This window comes from Stegastes partitus, unplaced genomic scaffold (genome assembly GCF_000690725.1).
Source record: "Stegastes partitus isolate 25-593 unplaced genomic scaffold, Stegastes_partitus-1.0.2 Scaffold289, whole genome shotgun sequence".
NCBI lineage: Eukaryota > Metazoa > Chordata > Actinopteri > Pomacentridae > Stegastes > Stegastes partitus.
Window position 1 is genome coordinate 1 of NW_007578020.1, and position 16144 is coordinate 16144.

Sequence of the window (16144 nt, forward strand, 5' to 3'; positions counted from 1 at the left end):
AGGACGACTGTATTAGACGTGTGATTGGTCCACTGTATCCAGCGTCCTCTCTTCAGTTGAGACAAGGCGGAGCTCTTGTTTAAAAACTTACCTGGGTAAGTTCACGTCTTCTTTTTTTGATCACATGTAAAGTTCAGTCATCAAAAATTTGGTTGTTTATGTTGTTTTATTTTGGTGTTACAGAGTTAACTTTTAGAAATCTACTACAGGCAGTAGGACAAACAGTACCTGTGTGCAGTCAGTGAAAAAACAAAAACAAAAACAAAAACAGATGAGGTAAAAAGGCTACAGCGTTACAAGTCACAACACTGTTCCAAAAAAAAAAAAAAAACGTATTTCTGCAAATATATACTTTTTACTTACTAATATGTACACAGCATGAAATAAATAATTATAAAAAAAACTTTAGAAATTCATAAAAACGCAAGAACTAGTTTGTACAAAACTTTGGATTTAAAGAATTAACAAAAACAAAGAAAAAAACAAAACAAATTAGAACAGAACCAAATTGTCCACACAAGCAATCACTCACATATAAAGTGTACAGTAATGAATGCGACACAACCGATCTTGTTGTGTTGTTTATTAAAGATGACTTGAGATGTGAAACTGGTTATGGCTGTTTGTTAATATTTGTCGGTCATCGGTAATCCTGGTTGGGCAATTTTGAATAAAATCAGAGACGTGTACATGCCTGAGACGAAGCGTTACGTGGGCTGTAAACATGAACTGATGGGAAACGTCACACATCGATCAGACGAGCACTGATGCACAAGTTTTCATAAACTTTCTGTCTCAGCTTTCAGTAGTTTTTTTTTTTTCACTTTCCAAATAAATAAATACTGTTTTGTACTTCTTCGCAGATTAAGGGAGAGCAACATGAATTTTATCTGCCCTGATGTTTAGCATCACAACAAAATCACAAGCAACTAAAATAACATATCAAACTCTATTTTGGTCTATTTGGTTAAATGGGAATTACTGGATGCAAGAATTAGTCAAACTTCACTTTTTTTTTTCTTTTTCTTTTTTTAACCAAACTACATATAATAGACTTCTTTCACAGAAAGAATCGACACATGCAAAGAATACACATAGATGGACAAAGACGCACAGTATGTAAGGACCTAAACACACACACACACACACACACACACACACATACACATATTATCTTAGCAGCATTAAAATAAGGGAAGTATTGATAGTTTCAGTGATGCTGCTTGTTGTTTAGTTTGGGGAACAAGAAGCCACAGCTGGGAATCGTCCCATGCACAGGTTTTGGTCATCGTTTTTACAGCAACTGCAAATTATGCTGCTTTATGCGTTTTACTTTTACCAGGGTGCACACCTCTATTTGATCAAACAAAAGAATATTACTTGTGTATGAAGGAAACAAACAAATATAGTGGGAATTTCCCTTTTTTTATAAATAACAGCTTTCCCCACACCGAGTCACATGACACACTGCTAATACTGTTAATAACAAGGAGAACATGCTTCATATTTCTCAACGGGACACAAGTGCTGATCTTTCAGACTCACTTACAGCTCTCTGACCATCACAGACTCACGGAGAGGAGGAGGAGGAGGAGGAGGAGGAGGAGGAGGAAGAGGGGGTTTCTTTTTTCTTTCTTGTCTTTGGTCATAAATCTCGATGTTGTTCAAAGTGTTGTTGCTCTTTAGAAATAGCTTCAGGTGTTTCAGAAGAAAAAAGGAAAAGAAAAATGTGCAGACTGTGTGTATTCTTGTTCAGTGGATGTGGCTCATGTCTACTCTCAAATCGAATTAGTCGTTTAAAGCAGATATTAACTCGTTAGCTTAAGAATTTGAGAATATGTAAACACGTTACAGCAAATAACTACATTCACTCAGGTGCAAGTGCATTCTTACACAGACATCAGTGACGTGAAACACTACGCGACAAAAACTCACTCACGCAATGATGGTGTTAGTTTTCAGATATACACATACATACTAATCATATGGAGGAGGAGGAGAACGCATGCTGTTGAGTGTCTGATCGTGTAACATGTTGATTAAACATTGAAGAAAATGTTCATTTTCAATGAAATTTCCTTTTTCGTTCCATGAAAGCATTGGCAGCGCTGTGCTATTCTCAACAAAACGTACTACTTAGAACACAGGAAGAAAAAAAAAAAAAAATCACCAATATGGTGTTTGTCATTTAACCAACAGTTCTGCTTTTCCTACATCAGCACGTGAAACTTTTTCTCGTTTCCTTTTCGCCAGCGTCACCACCGCCACAGTTCGTAAAGGTGATGCTTTCAGGTGTCAACGTCTGCTCCACGGGTTCAGCTGACGGAGGCAGAGACTGGCTCTTTGTAGCATCACGGCTCAAAACACGAGGCCGCTGTGTGTCGGACAGCTTCACAGTCGCTCATGTCTCGCGCCTGCGTTTGCTCTTCTGCCTACTGAAGTCTGGAAATTTTGGTGAAAAAAAAAAGACGAGAACCTTCTACATCTCTACTTGCAGGTGTGCACGTCGTAGACTCTCACGCACTCCTGACAGCTGACGTAGCAGCACCAGTGGAAAATACAGTGACACTTCTCCTTTCTCCTCTCAGTCCGGGTGTTGTGACCTCTGCCGCAGCACAGCAGGTCGCAGCCGTCGATGCCGTGCGACGTCAGGTTGCAGATTCGATCCCGAGTGCCGAAGGAGCCCGTCTCGGGATTGGGGTCGCAGAAATTGGGTGAGCTTTCGTAATAAACCAGGTCGCGCTCTGTGGGGGGTTTGAAGTAGTTGTACTTGGGCCTCAGGGTCTCCACCCACCCACGGGACTCCTTATGCTTCTCCACCACCATCTCCGAGGCGCTGTCATACTTATCCTTCATGTAGTCGCCAATAACTCGGAAGTCAGGCTGAGACCACCAACACGTCTTCACCTCACAGCTGCCCGAGAGCCCGTGGCACTTGCACTTCAGAAACATGTTGTCGTTCAGGGACTACAGACACAAAAACACAATAACATTGACTTAATACAGCATCTGAGAGAACTGCTAAACACAATGAGCAAAATAAGACAGACTGAAGAGTACCAACCATCCTTCCTGCCTCGTTGTTGTGCCGGTTCATCGCTGAGCGTGCATCGGGCCGATTCTCCCTCGCGTCAGCAAACTCCCGGGACACCATGCTCCCAAACTCCACGTCCTCGCTGCAGCCTCCCCACTTCCACCCCTCTCCTGGGGGGCCCTTGTGACGTGTGTCGCATCCGCAGATGGTGGCCGAACCCTCGGCGCAGGCTCGGGTCACTGCAAACGCCACTCCCGCTGAGGCGATGGCGTGAACGAAAGCTGACTCGCGAGTGGCTGGAAAGAGAATGACGGAGATCTGTGAGAGATCCGGTAAAGCTTCAGAAAAATCCTGCAGAGGAACACGTTTGCAGAAGTTTCTTGACGCTAATGCCTGTTTTCTGGATTAAAGTTATAAAGAAGTGAAGAAAACTTGCAGCCATCACTTGTTATTTATGTTTGTATTTGTTCTTGTATAATTACATAACCAACAAAACAAAACAAGATCAAACAAACTATACATACTGAGTCCATTATTACCGCTGGTTACATGTGTTTAGGTTGCATCTACCAATGTGTACCAGTGTGTGGGTTCATTCAGCCCACACATCAATCGTCCTGTCTCTGAATAAGGCCAGCAAGGCCTCAATGTCTCTGTCTGACATAGCTAACTGATGAGTCAGAGGGATCAGGATCTTCCAGAGAGATGAGAGGAAGAGACGAGCCTGACAGGCCTATAATTAAGAGACTCAATTAAGCTTTTGAAAGGTTAGGAAACAGACTCACACTGAGGGGACAACACATAAACACAACATGGAGACGAGTCTCCAGTGACCAGATACGCAGACCCAAAGGAGACGACGGGTTTGAAAGAAGGACGCTTTTCTTGTTTCTTGCTTTAATCCATTAAAGTCTGAAGCGTATACCTGTGTGTGTTTACAGGAAACCAAAGTCTAAATGGGTTAACAGGGTCCATTATGTCAGGAAGCCTGCTTTGAATATCCATGTAATCTTGCACAATCACAAGAAAAGACAGGAAAAGCAAAGACAAGAGCAAGAAAACAGACGTGAACGTTGTAGACTGGAGCAAAGAAACAGGCAGAAATGGTTAAAGATCAATAGTGGAGTCTGGGCTGGTGTGTGTACACGTGTTTGAGGGAAACAGAGCATGTTTCTGTCTGAAGAACAAAAACGATAGAGGGAAAGAAAGAAAAGAAAGAAGGAAGGCGTATAAAGCTAAAGGGAGTAGGAGCTCCTCCCTTGCAGCAGGTTCCAACCAGTTTGAGGACTAAGGGGCATTAGAAACAATGATGCAAGAGAAAAGGTCTACTGGCATCCTCCACCACCCGTTTCATACCACCGCTGAATACGTACAAGGCTTCTAATGTTCACAACACACCTAAACCTCTGCTCTCCTTCCTCCAATCCCGCTCTCTGCATCCAGCGCAGACCACTTCACTCGCTATTGTTTTGTTTTCTGGGCAAATCGAGGCAGAATGTAAATCACAACACGAGGAAACTGTCTCCAGTGATTAATTACGTATCGCCACGCATCATCTAAGACCGACAGAGTAAGAGCTTCATGTTTATAATTTTTGTGTTATGACCGAATTGAAGTGAATGTCTGAGGTGCTGGTCCTGTAATAATCCAAAATGTCAAGTTATTTTTAAAACAGATTCCACTTCAGGGGCTGATAAGAGATTGTGTAACTAAAAGCTGAGCCAGAAACAACTTCACCCAATCGGAACTGTTTGAACCAATACTGATGCTTCTTTGTTGAACAAGACTGCATCATCAGCATATGCATTAATTTAATTTCGCTCATCACAGAACTGAAGAAAGTATGAAGGCTGTGGCGGTAGACTGGAACCCACAGGAATGCCTCGGGAAACTACGGATGACTGGCAGTGATTCTGCAGAGCGTAACAGGACGGAGGAGTGGGAATGGGAGAAAGAGGATTATCCTGATGAAATGAGCAAAAAGGAGAAGGACTGGGGCAAATATATAGAGTCCTGACACCTCTGTGTGAGACTGGAGGGGCTAACCTAGGAAAAAGATGATGTACGGAGGTGTGTAAGGTCCCAGACATCCTGTGACAAGCGCCTCGATTTCCAACTAATGAAAAATGAAAAAATCTCATTGGCAGTGCACAAAACTTTGATTTCAGTTGAGATTGAAGCTCATGAAATCATCATTAACTAAAATTGACGGTTTACAGGGAAAACTTTGAGCCATGACATTTACCTCGATATGGTTTCAATACCAAACCATATTTTAAATGTCTGTTTGGGCCATTTAAACTGATAAAACACCCAATGCAACATCTGGGCCTAAATACACCTGTAATAGCTTTTACTTCACCTGGCAACGCCGCCTCCTACGCTGCTTTTCTTAGGTTTACGACCAATTTATGGTATTTAGGGACACTTTATCTCAGACAATGCTTTTCCACCAAACCTTGCCAGACCCTGGCAGGCCAAGTGGTCCCTACAACCTGCTGGGGGGTTGAATCCCCTATTGTGCTGCCACTGTCACGCTGTGTTAGTCCCACAATGGCCCCAGATATTTTATATGAAATTTGCCCTGGCTAGTGATTAGTGGGGACCAAGTTAAGTCATAGCAACAGAGAACTATGCATTGGCTGGACCCCGCTTGTCGGCAGACAGGGAAATCCCTATTCAAATGGTTTAATAAAACAATCTAAAGGGCGTGTGAATGGGGAAAAGCACTTTTTCTCCTGCTTAATCTCATGGTTGCGAAGATATTGTGCTCTGAGCAGTGCCCAGCAGGGAGTGGGGCTAAGGTCCCCCCATCAACTCCATTTACCACACCCTTTCTTTCTTTCTTGCCCAGAGTTAATGATATACTGGTGCGCCAGCTTCCCTCCCCCAGCATGGAGAGACATACGTCTGGTGAAAAGCAGAGACCTCTTAGCTCATCCTAAATAGTTACACTTTCTCATCCTCAGGTCATAGGTCGTAACCAACATCCTCTGACCTTTTCCTGCTTAGCTTAGATGGGACTTGATGATGTCGGTTAATTTATTAGGTGTGTTTCCTGGCCAGGGTGTATGCACGTCTGCTGGGAATGCAGGTTAGATGGAAGAGCACAAAACTTTGCAGCTCTCTTTACACGTTTTAAATGTTACATAAGAGGACTATCCTATGAGTCTCGTTTTAATTTAATGGTTTCAAGTGGAGCAGTGACTGTGCATGTCTTCGCCTGTATGGGTGGCAACACCTGGGAAACTGTGACTGTCCACTTTTCTGTAGCAGCGTTGCCCTTACTAATTCTATCACATGACTCACAAACCGGGGCCTGATTTAGTACGTAGGTGTTCTGTAAATACCGAGAATGCCGAAACCGCTCTGGGATCGGCTCGGCGGACTAAGAACACCTGCGCAGCTTTCTGTTACCTTTCATCACAGGCAGATTCCAGCAGTGCATGTTTTGACACTTTAGTTAATGTAAATTAATGAGCGCTGACGCAGACGTAGCCTAGAGGTAGGGTTTGTGATTTGGGGTGTGGAGAGAGAGAGGGAGGTTCAGATATGAAGAATATGTCGGTTTTAAAGGCAGGAGTGACTCTTAGATGAATGTTTATGTGTGGTCCAACGAGTGCATTTTTTTTTATGCGTATTTTAACACAAGACCGTGTAAGTGATTAAAGAAAACCATACAAAGTGTTTCCCATTCATCCTCTTGTTCTTTTAGTTGCACTCTCTCTTCTCTTTTTCTTGTGCTCCATCTTAATCCACCACTGTAAAACAAACTTCCAGTGTCCTCGGTGAAGGTGAGGTGGACACTGATGTGATAACTGACAGTGACTAAGCCTCTGGAGCAAATGAAGGCGCCCACTATTCCTTTCAGCTCCGGCTACAAAAAAAAAAAAGAAAAAAGAAAAAAGAAAAAGGCAGGAGGAAACTGACACACAACAGTCTGAATTGCAGACAAACAGACACCAGTGAGGACAATGGCCCTGTTGCACAGACAAACACTAGCATCAATCAAATCCAATGAAATGGAAGCCCTCTCCTACTAAGCCCTATCAAAGGCCTGTGAGCCCCTGAGCCACTCTCCTTGGCCTCTGACAAAGGCACTTAATCCAGCCACTTTGACCTCTCACATTATTAAGGGCCCGAGTGACCTTAATCCAATCAAAATGATTTACTAAAGCCCAGTGGCTGCCTTCTCTTTCCAGTCAGTACCCCTGCAATTTAGGCCTGGGAGGGGAGGCAATGGGAAAGATGCGGTGGCATTTTGCACCACAATAGGTTTGGGATTGAGAACCCCTATCGTTAGCCACCTACTTGAGCTCGAGTCTCTTCTATCAACTGGCTCGAGAGTTTATTAAAAGCAATTGCCCCGACTGACCTCCAACCCCTCGTGTTTGCATCAATCTTCTGTAAACTGGGCGACTAGTTTAGATCCACCGTGTTCTGCACTCGCTCTCGATTTTAAAGTCGCTACTTCAGGATATTAGCAGGAAGCAACAACAGCAATACTGGAAGATTTTGAGAAATCAGTAGCGCTCTTGTTTCTGTAAATTAAATGTTAAAGATACAGCCAACAGCTGGTTAGCTTAGCTTAGCACAAACACTGGAAACGGAGGGAATCTGCTAGCGTGGCTCCATCTGAAGGTAACAAACCCGTCTTCCAGCACCAGGTAACATGTTTTATCGTGTTTGCTCAGTTTGTATCAAGTACATTGACTCCTGAGTTCACTCACGTATGGAATTAAAAATAGATTTTTTTTTTCTTAGGTTTGTGGGCTTGTTGTTTTTTTTTTAAACTATGTATTGGAGAGTGGGGATTTCTATAGCTTGAACTCATAATTAAACACATACCTAAAAGTCATAATCGCGTAATCTAACGGAGGGGGAGAAAAATGTATTTTGGAATAACTCCATAACCCAGTTCAGTTCAAAATGTTGTGTAAGGTACTTCAGAGGAAAGTACAGCAGTCCCAGGGGATCCCCTCCTAAAGAAAACTCCAACAAGACAGAACTCACTCAGCTAATTGTGTACATTATTTCATGCATACAGGCCCCTCAGAGCGTGTTCAGTCCAAAGTCTATTTAAACAAGGCTTTGAATCAGCATAATGAATGGTGCACGCAGGGAGCGCAGCTTTTCTAATGCAAATATAGGATAAAGAGAATATAGAATTGTTAATGGAAGAGTTAATCAGCACAGAGACACAATAAGTCACTTTTAGTTTTTATATTTTTAGGCGGTTTTGAAGTCGCCAAGACTTCCAAGAACTCTGTCAGAGGGTCTAACATCCTCAAACACAAACGTGGGGTCGGTGGGGACAGGCAGCACATTGAAAGCGACGACTACACTCAGCCACACTTTCCGTTTGAAGCTAGTGTGTTGCTCTAATATCACATTTTTACAGGTAATTCAATTCTGCTGCCGTAACTAAATTCTTGTTTACAGGCAAGTAGCAATATTACAAATGCCACCGAAGGAATAAACTCTTTTTTACCAGACGTTTAAGCTTGCAAGCAGAACTCAGGTTGTAGCTCTGACTTCTGTTTAGCACAGCAGAGGTAAATAAATCACAGGAATGATGAGACAAATCAAAACATCAGGAATTTGGGGAACGTGAAACTACCTGTCTGCGGGCCTGACGTACGCCGGCGAGTTATTTAAATGACAGACAAACAGCGGGAAGTGAGCGCCCGCGTGCCAGGATGCTTATGAGTGTGCCGTGGAGCGTTACCTTTATCTAACACCGGCCCGAAAATGGCCAGATTGTCATTGACCGTGGTGCAGTTCCAGCGCCGGCCTCTGAACTGGTGCTGGCACTCCTGAATGCCAATCTTGACCCCCTCGGCCACACTGGGCATGATTTCCACATAGTTCCGGCAGAAACGCAGCTGTTTGGGCACCAGACCTGGTATGCTGCCACAAAGGATAGGTTGAGTCCCCAGTGATGAGTACTGGTGGCCCACCGCTAGTGACCTACAAGACGAGAGGAAGTCACATTGTCAGTGCATTTTCGTAATTATATCTTATTTTCCGATCCGTCTGTGTCTTTATCTGCCGATATAACTCCTCTCAAGTGGGAGACTAATTTCCCTCCTGGTGCGGCGTAATGTTATGTCTGAGCAAACTTGATTGTGTGTGTTTATTTGCTGTATCAGATGCTACCATTAGGCGTCCGTCCTTTATCCCTTCAACTACCCTCTCTTGCAGACACCTGGCCTTTGTGTGTATTGAAATTGCAGCCCTGCTACCGCAAGAAGCAGCCAGTGTTTCTGTTTAAGATGAAAGTCCACAATGCATCTCGAGGTCTTCATAGACCTTAAGCTGACAACTCGGAGAACTGCACCTTGTTATTAACTGTCCGCACACTTAACAGGCCTTCAGCTTAGGGTAATAAGAGTGCAAACCCAACATTGAAACTTCAGAGAGTGTATTAAGAGTAACACAGAACCCCCCCCCACCCCTCCTCCTCCTTTTCTTTTTTCCTTTGAGGAAGGTATTCTGGGATACAACAAGTGCAAACTTGGTTCACTGATTACATCTCTCTGTCTTCATGCCTTTATTGCTTTCTCTCTGTCTTTATTTTCTGTGTCCTCTCAATTAGGACTTTGTGTAACTAGTAATCATAGAAATGGGACATCCATTGTACCGCTGCGCAGCATGTAATTGGACCAATTTTAGGAAACTTTTTGGCTGTATTTGACTTGTGCGTCTGCGTTGTGGCGTTTCCACATCACACACTGATTTCTACTACACTGCTCGAAACTTTTAGACACTTCTGAATGATGCACACAACCAGGGAGACGTCCGCTCGGTCCCAAACTCATCCTGCAGCACGTCACCGAGCCAAAACAAAGACTTTTTTTTTTTACAACCCAGCCCTGATCTCAGCGGTTGTAAAAACAGTTCACGGCGTTATTTTAAAGAGCATCCTCATTAAACCCTTTGTACTGCAGGTTTACAAGCGATTAATGGGTTTCATCCAGACACAGAGCTCTCTGTTCAGGAAGATATAATTGCAATTTAAATAAATAAATTACTGCTTTTCTTCACATGCACAATCCATTGACTGGGGTGTTTGCCTTCTATGATAAGTTACCAAAATCAATATTTTGCTTCTTTTATACTGTCACAGAACAGTCAGATTATTTAATAGCAGAGTTCCTATTATGTTTGGCAAAAGCCCTGGAGAGTAACTACAAAGTAGGTTGCTGGCAATCCAGACAGGTCCGTATTTCACATCAACTGTCTATTAAAGACTGAAACACTAGCAGCGGCGCTCCGATGATCCTCCCTGAGTGATAAGGCCTTGATAACAGTAGCTTTTCCACAAAGGAAGCTCCAGAGCAGGTGTGCGGTGTTTTGCAGCTCACTTAGCTCAATATCTGCTGACCCGTTCACTGTTGTTCAAGGACTAATCGCTGATCACAACAAGATTACCAAATTCCTGACACTGGCCCTCAGGCCGTGTTTTTTTTTAAAACCTCACAGTTTCCCAGAAAAAAGATCTCCTCAGCCAGATGACCCCATGCTGACGGCTGACGGTTGGCTTCCAACATGCTGACCTTGAATACCTCATGAAGTCCTGAAGTTTAAAAGCTGATTTCAGTCAGTTCACTTCCAACATAAGGTGCCTTTAGCTGACCTGCTGAGTGAACCCCCGAGCAAATATTAGTGCAATGCATCACCTTGGTTTAAGCAGAATTTCTTGCCTAATTTCTACAGAACAGGCCGCTGTAGACCTCTGCCGTACATGAGGCATCCACTCAGCAAGCAATGGCAAGTTGAAAATGACTCCAGAGGAAGTGGCATTTGTCTGCAGTTTGTCTGCTACATCAGTAAACAAGTCTGCTCTTATTGCACATTGACCTTATTTTGTCCCCTGTCACTCCATCCACCCTGAAGCACTTCATTCCAGCCAGAGACCTGAGGTCATGTAGTAAACTCGTACAGAGCTTTGGTTGTCCCCCAACACACACAGTAAACAGAAATGCAAGCAAAAGAAGTCATATTAAACGATTCCTCAGAGGAACGTCAATGTGAGTTTTTAATGGGTTTGAAGGGAGGCTTGAACCTCAGCATCTGTTTCCTCTGCAGAGAAGAAAGCTGTGGCATCTTTGTAGGCATTTTTAACAACCGCATCTTTTTAAAAAAAAAAAAAAAAAAAAAACTTTGCATGTATTGGAATTGCCTGATTTTGAGTTGGAAGTTGCACGGTGGCACAGTGGTTAGCACCGTTGCCTCACAGCTAGAAGTCTCCATAAGGACACCCGGGATCTTTCTGCATGTAGTCTCCATGTTCTCCCCGTGCAGCGTGGATTCTCTCCGGGTTCTCCGGCTTCCTCCCACAGTTCAGAAACATGCTGAGGTTAATTGGTGATTCTAAATTGTCTGTAGGTGTGAATGTGCTTGTTTGTCTCTCTGTGTAGCCCTGTGATAGACTGGCGACCTGTCCAGCCCACCCACGACCCCAGTGAGGATTAAGCGGTGTAAAGATAATGGATGGATGGTTCTGAGTATGAACAACTGCCTAATAGTGCAGGTCATATAATCTGTTATCAAGGCAGGAACATCATCTGAGAGTCTTTAATGATCCTCTGTGCTTGTTATGACTATACCTGTGAGGACCGATTTGCGTGCATTTCTGCCAGGTCATCTTCTTGAACCGTGTCACACAAAAATCATCATGAGTCACTGTGCTCAGGCTGCTCCACTCATACCTCCCTCTGTCTCAGTGGGGCTGAGTAATCCATGCCACCTCTTCCTGTGTTAGGAAACGGCCTGTGAGTGGAGGCCGGGCATGTTCCACCAGGGATGATTTATGATTTTTTAAGAGGTTATTGCACAAAGCACAGCGTTGTTGGATGCTAACTACAATAGCTTTTTAAACTAGAACTGCCATGTGGTGTTTTGATTTTAGGCATTTATTGAGAGCTTTGACTTCAGTCTTTCTAATTCCTTCTGAAAAGTCAATTTCTCTCCTCAGAGTAGCTGCTCTAGAGAGAATCTGATCAGCACAACTGATGGACAAACAGAGGAGAAGATTTGAGATGTTGAATGAACGCTTCAGTGAAAAACTTTTGCAAATAAATACTTAAAACATATATGATATTCCATTTTTTGTCTCAGAACAGACTTTCCCCCTCTCATCTAAGTGTATCCAGCACAGGTTTAATGCATATTTCAGCAAGCCCAAGCAGGGTGCCTTAGAATTACCACTTTACTTGTGGGCCCTGAGGCCTTGGAGCCGACTTTGACATCAAGAGAATATGTTTGGGAAAAGGAATGTGCGGCAAGCTTTCACCTCCAGGTATTTATCTTCTAAGGTGGGGTGGACTAGAGAAGGAGGTGGTGGGGTGGCGGGTGCAGCCAGGCTATGTCATGGCAGGTCGAGAAGAAACAGACATGAACCTGTCTTAGTGCTGATCCGCGTCCCTGCACACTACTATGTGCGATGCACCTCCGATGGCCACTTGAAGACGAGTCCAGCGGCTCCCGTCACCAAAACATCCCAAAGTGCTGCTCGCAGAAGCGAAATCTCTTAAGATAACCGGCATGCTGTTTAGCAAACGCAGAGACAATGGAGGCGTATTGAGTGCAATCCGAAAGGAACCGCGTTATTTGACTTGGGATGAGTTGCTATGAAACACAAAATACATGTGCAGCCTTTCGAGTACAAAAAAAGTTCAGCGTTACGTCAAGACAGCAGAACTGAAAGGTGACTCCATGTGCTGCTTCTGCAGTGTTGGTCGTGCTTTTGCTGCTCTCTTTGTGTTTACTTGCTGCTTCTGTAGCTACACTTTTCATTCACTGACCTGAGCAACCCTCCAAAAATCAAACCATCAACACAGAGGTTCACTCTTGGCTTGCTGCAGACTTTCAGTTATGACAGAATGGAAAGCTGTATTCCATTGTGTCATTCATAGCTGACTCCACAAAAACCAGGAAAAAAAACAACTGTCCTGTTCTGTGGACTGAAATTCAAGTTCCTTTTGACGTGCACTGGCATCCAGCACAAGTTCAAAAGATGCTTATATCAGAAGATAAAGCACACAAAGTTCATCAAACAAGTTAGAGATAATAAAGCAGCAGTGAGCTGATTTAGGTCCGTTTTTTTTTTTTTCTTTCCTCCCCATCTCTCGGTCCAGTGGCTCACTGTTATATCAGGATTTCCTTCCAGCTGAGCATGTAATTAGTTTCTCATCAGTCTTACCACCAGGGGACCCATTAAGGGAAGCAGATTAGGGTACACCCAATTTCTGTGCAGCCCCAAATATTGAATGATTTATTAGAAATCAGGCATCATTTGCTGTTTTGGTGTCGTAGGGACGGCTGTGATTGATGTGTGTGGCTGATGGATGAAGCCTGAACATAAAGCAACAAGACAGGAGCTCCTTCTGAAGGTGCAACAGCCCATTTATCCCCCCAGAATTAATAAAATATAAATACACAGTGCTAATTTGTGAGCTGTCACACTTGAGTTTCTTAGCTGTGGGACTAACTGGGCATCATTCATTTACAGTGATATTAATGCATGCACTGCAGCGCCTCGTGGCTTTTTGTGTGATTTTCTAAAATACAGGAAAGACTTCATGTCATTGTCATGCAGTTTTTGATTTTCAAGGACATTTGGAAGAAGCTGAAGAATTAAATCAGCGGCAGATTGTGAAAGTGACAAACAAACTACAACTTGGCAAGAAGCAAAACCCTCAATTATGATTTTGTTCCTACTGAAGAGGGAACCAAAATTCAGTTGTTCCAGATGCCTGATTCATAACATCACCATCAGGTATCACGAGGTTTCATTCATGCACAGTATTTATTACTCGTATTTTTACGCATCACTAAACCCTGCAGGATTTCATCATTGCTCTGTGCCACTTCGACCCCCCCAACAACGCACACACACACACGCTCGTGGACGCGCATACACACGCGTTTGCAAGCACACAAACTTTGCACCTGCTGCACGCTGAATTTGAAAATTGCTCTGGATCAAATCGCTGCAAATGTCGGGGTTCACAGCATTAAAACGAAACTTAGAGCTCAGCCAGAATCCTGCTTCTTCCTCACTTAGCTTTGGTTTCTATGGATTTAACAGGTCTGCTGTCTTTCTAACATCCCACCTCGTCCTAAAGTCAACCTTTGCACCTTTCCTTTATTCAAACGTCCCAGCGAAGTGAAACTGGAACAAGTTTGCCATCAGTGCGCACAAGCGTCGCGCCGCTGTCAGAAACAAATCACAGCTCCAAGCTCTCAAACTGACGCACAACTGGATCATCACACAGTTTCCTAACGCGTAAATAAAAAGCGTGTGTCGCCCTTTGTCCAGAGAATAAAGGAAAATCAAACTTACCACCAGATGGGATAGCTTGCCATGACATGCGTGAGCCCACAGAGCAACAGGAAACATCCAAGGTATATCATCCTTAAAGTTTCGCAAAACATCTCCAGCACAAAGCTTACATGCGCGCACATCCGCGCACACAGATTTAAACAGAAGAGCAAAGAAAAAAAAAATCTGCACTGATGGATTTATAATTTCTGTCCTCCAAAAGAAAAAGAAAAAAAGAAACAGCCGAAGGAAAATCTATCTTTCGCGACTACTCGTGGCAGAACTCGGGAGCCAAATATTAAAAGTTAAAAGCTGCTTGCTGCTTTTTTTAGGACCCAATCAGCAGGTATTGCCAAAGGGGGAATTCTGATGATATGTTCCCTCTGTTGGCTTGTCAGCCGGTTTGAACTCAAACAGCAGAACGAGCTAATTTTAAGATGTGTTTTAGTGCTCATTGAGAATTGGTGGCATTAGCATGCAGTGTGTGTGTATATATAATGTTGTTTAAAGGAGAGAGGGAGGGTCTGGAGGATTTTAAATAGACATCGGAACCCCTGTGGATTGCGTAGCTATAACAACCTGTCCGGATTTCACTCCCTGGCTTGAAGCTTCTAAAATGCAGAAATAAATATGTGTGAATTGCTTAAGACCATTATGAAGGTCTGCAGCTCTTTATTTGTGCCTGTTTGTCATGAATGTAAAATTAGAAGTTTAGAAAAGTTCCTCAGGAGCTGATTGGTTGGCAATGGGATGAATAGAAACAGATAATTCCGAAGTAATTCCTAATAATTAAACATTTTTGATTCATTTAATTATTTATATGTGGAGAAAAAAAATCACACATTTTATGTTCTATAAAAATATTTAAAAGATTTCACACTTTGAGCATTGATTGAGAGGAAACGTTCTCCTGACACAACATGAAGAGCCCAAATTATAAAGCTGTCTGCTTGATAACAGAATGCTTTTTTCAATGAAAACATCCCATAAAATTGGCTGCAGCTCTGAGATTAAATGGCAAACTGCTTGTTTTGCCATTTCAATGTCAAGTGGCTGCTGATAGCTGATCTGAGAGGAGGTGGACCAGGTTTACAGACACTGATGCTCATCTTAAGACAACATCAGTGACTAATCGAAGAAAAAGTGGTCAAAGTGGTTCAAATGAATCGTTACTGCCTCAATGTTCTCGTTAACACTTGACGTTTCGTTGGCTCTGGAATGATCCGGACAGTGGTGACTTTTAAATAATAAATAAAAGGCACATCAAGTCAGTGGACTGTCGTGGTCTTAGAGGAGCTGCAAGTGAAATAGCATCAAAATATTTGCAATTACAACAGCAGCAACAACTGTCAGTGCATATTAATGACGCCTAATGAGCAGTAATCTTCTCCAGACTGCTGCTGAAGAGAGTCAGCAGAAGCATTTAACAGCAAAGACAGTTCTCACAGTTGAGAAACACTCCCTGCAGCACCGACTAGATCAGACTTTTTATGTAAATATTGGTTTTATTGCACAGATTCAGCTGCTCCTTGAAGTTTATTTCAGCTATTACATCTCCAAATATATGCACAGTGTACCTGCAAGTCTATTTTTTTTAATACCTCGAGCAGTTTCTTAAACTGTTTGATGTGCCCTCAATCTTTTCTTTTGTGTCTCCTCCTCCACTTAAAGCTACCCTATTTATTAGTTTTCAACATTTATGCTATGCTCATGTAATAAACCTTAATGAGTGGCCTGGAGTCAGAACACTGCAGTCCTCTCACCTCTGGAGGGGCTGAGCA

General features: G+C 43.1%; 1 protein-coding gene across 1 annotated transcript; it reads right to left on the reverse strand.

Annotated features, from left to right (window-relative positions):
• Nucleotides 1–1684: 1684 nt before the first annotated feature.
• On the reverse strand, nt 1685–14506 carry wnt3a (wingless-type MMTV integration site family, member 3A). The gene is made up of 4 exons (XM_008282877.1): nt 14385–14506; nt 8763–9004; nt 3065–3330; nt 1685–2967 (listed from the first exon to the last, which is right to left on the reverse strand). The coding sequence occupies exons 1-4, from the start codon at nt 14504–14506 to the stop codon at nt 2488–2490; spliced, it is 1110 nt and encodes a 369-aa protein (XP_008281099.1). The 3' UTR covers nt 1685–2487.
• Nucleotides 14507–16144: the final 1638 nt, after the last annotated feature.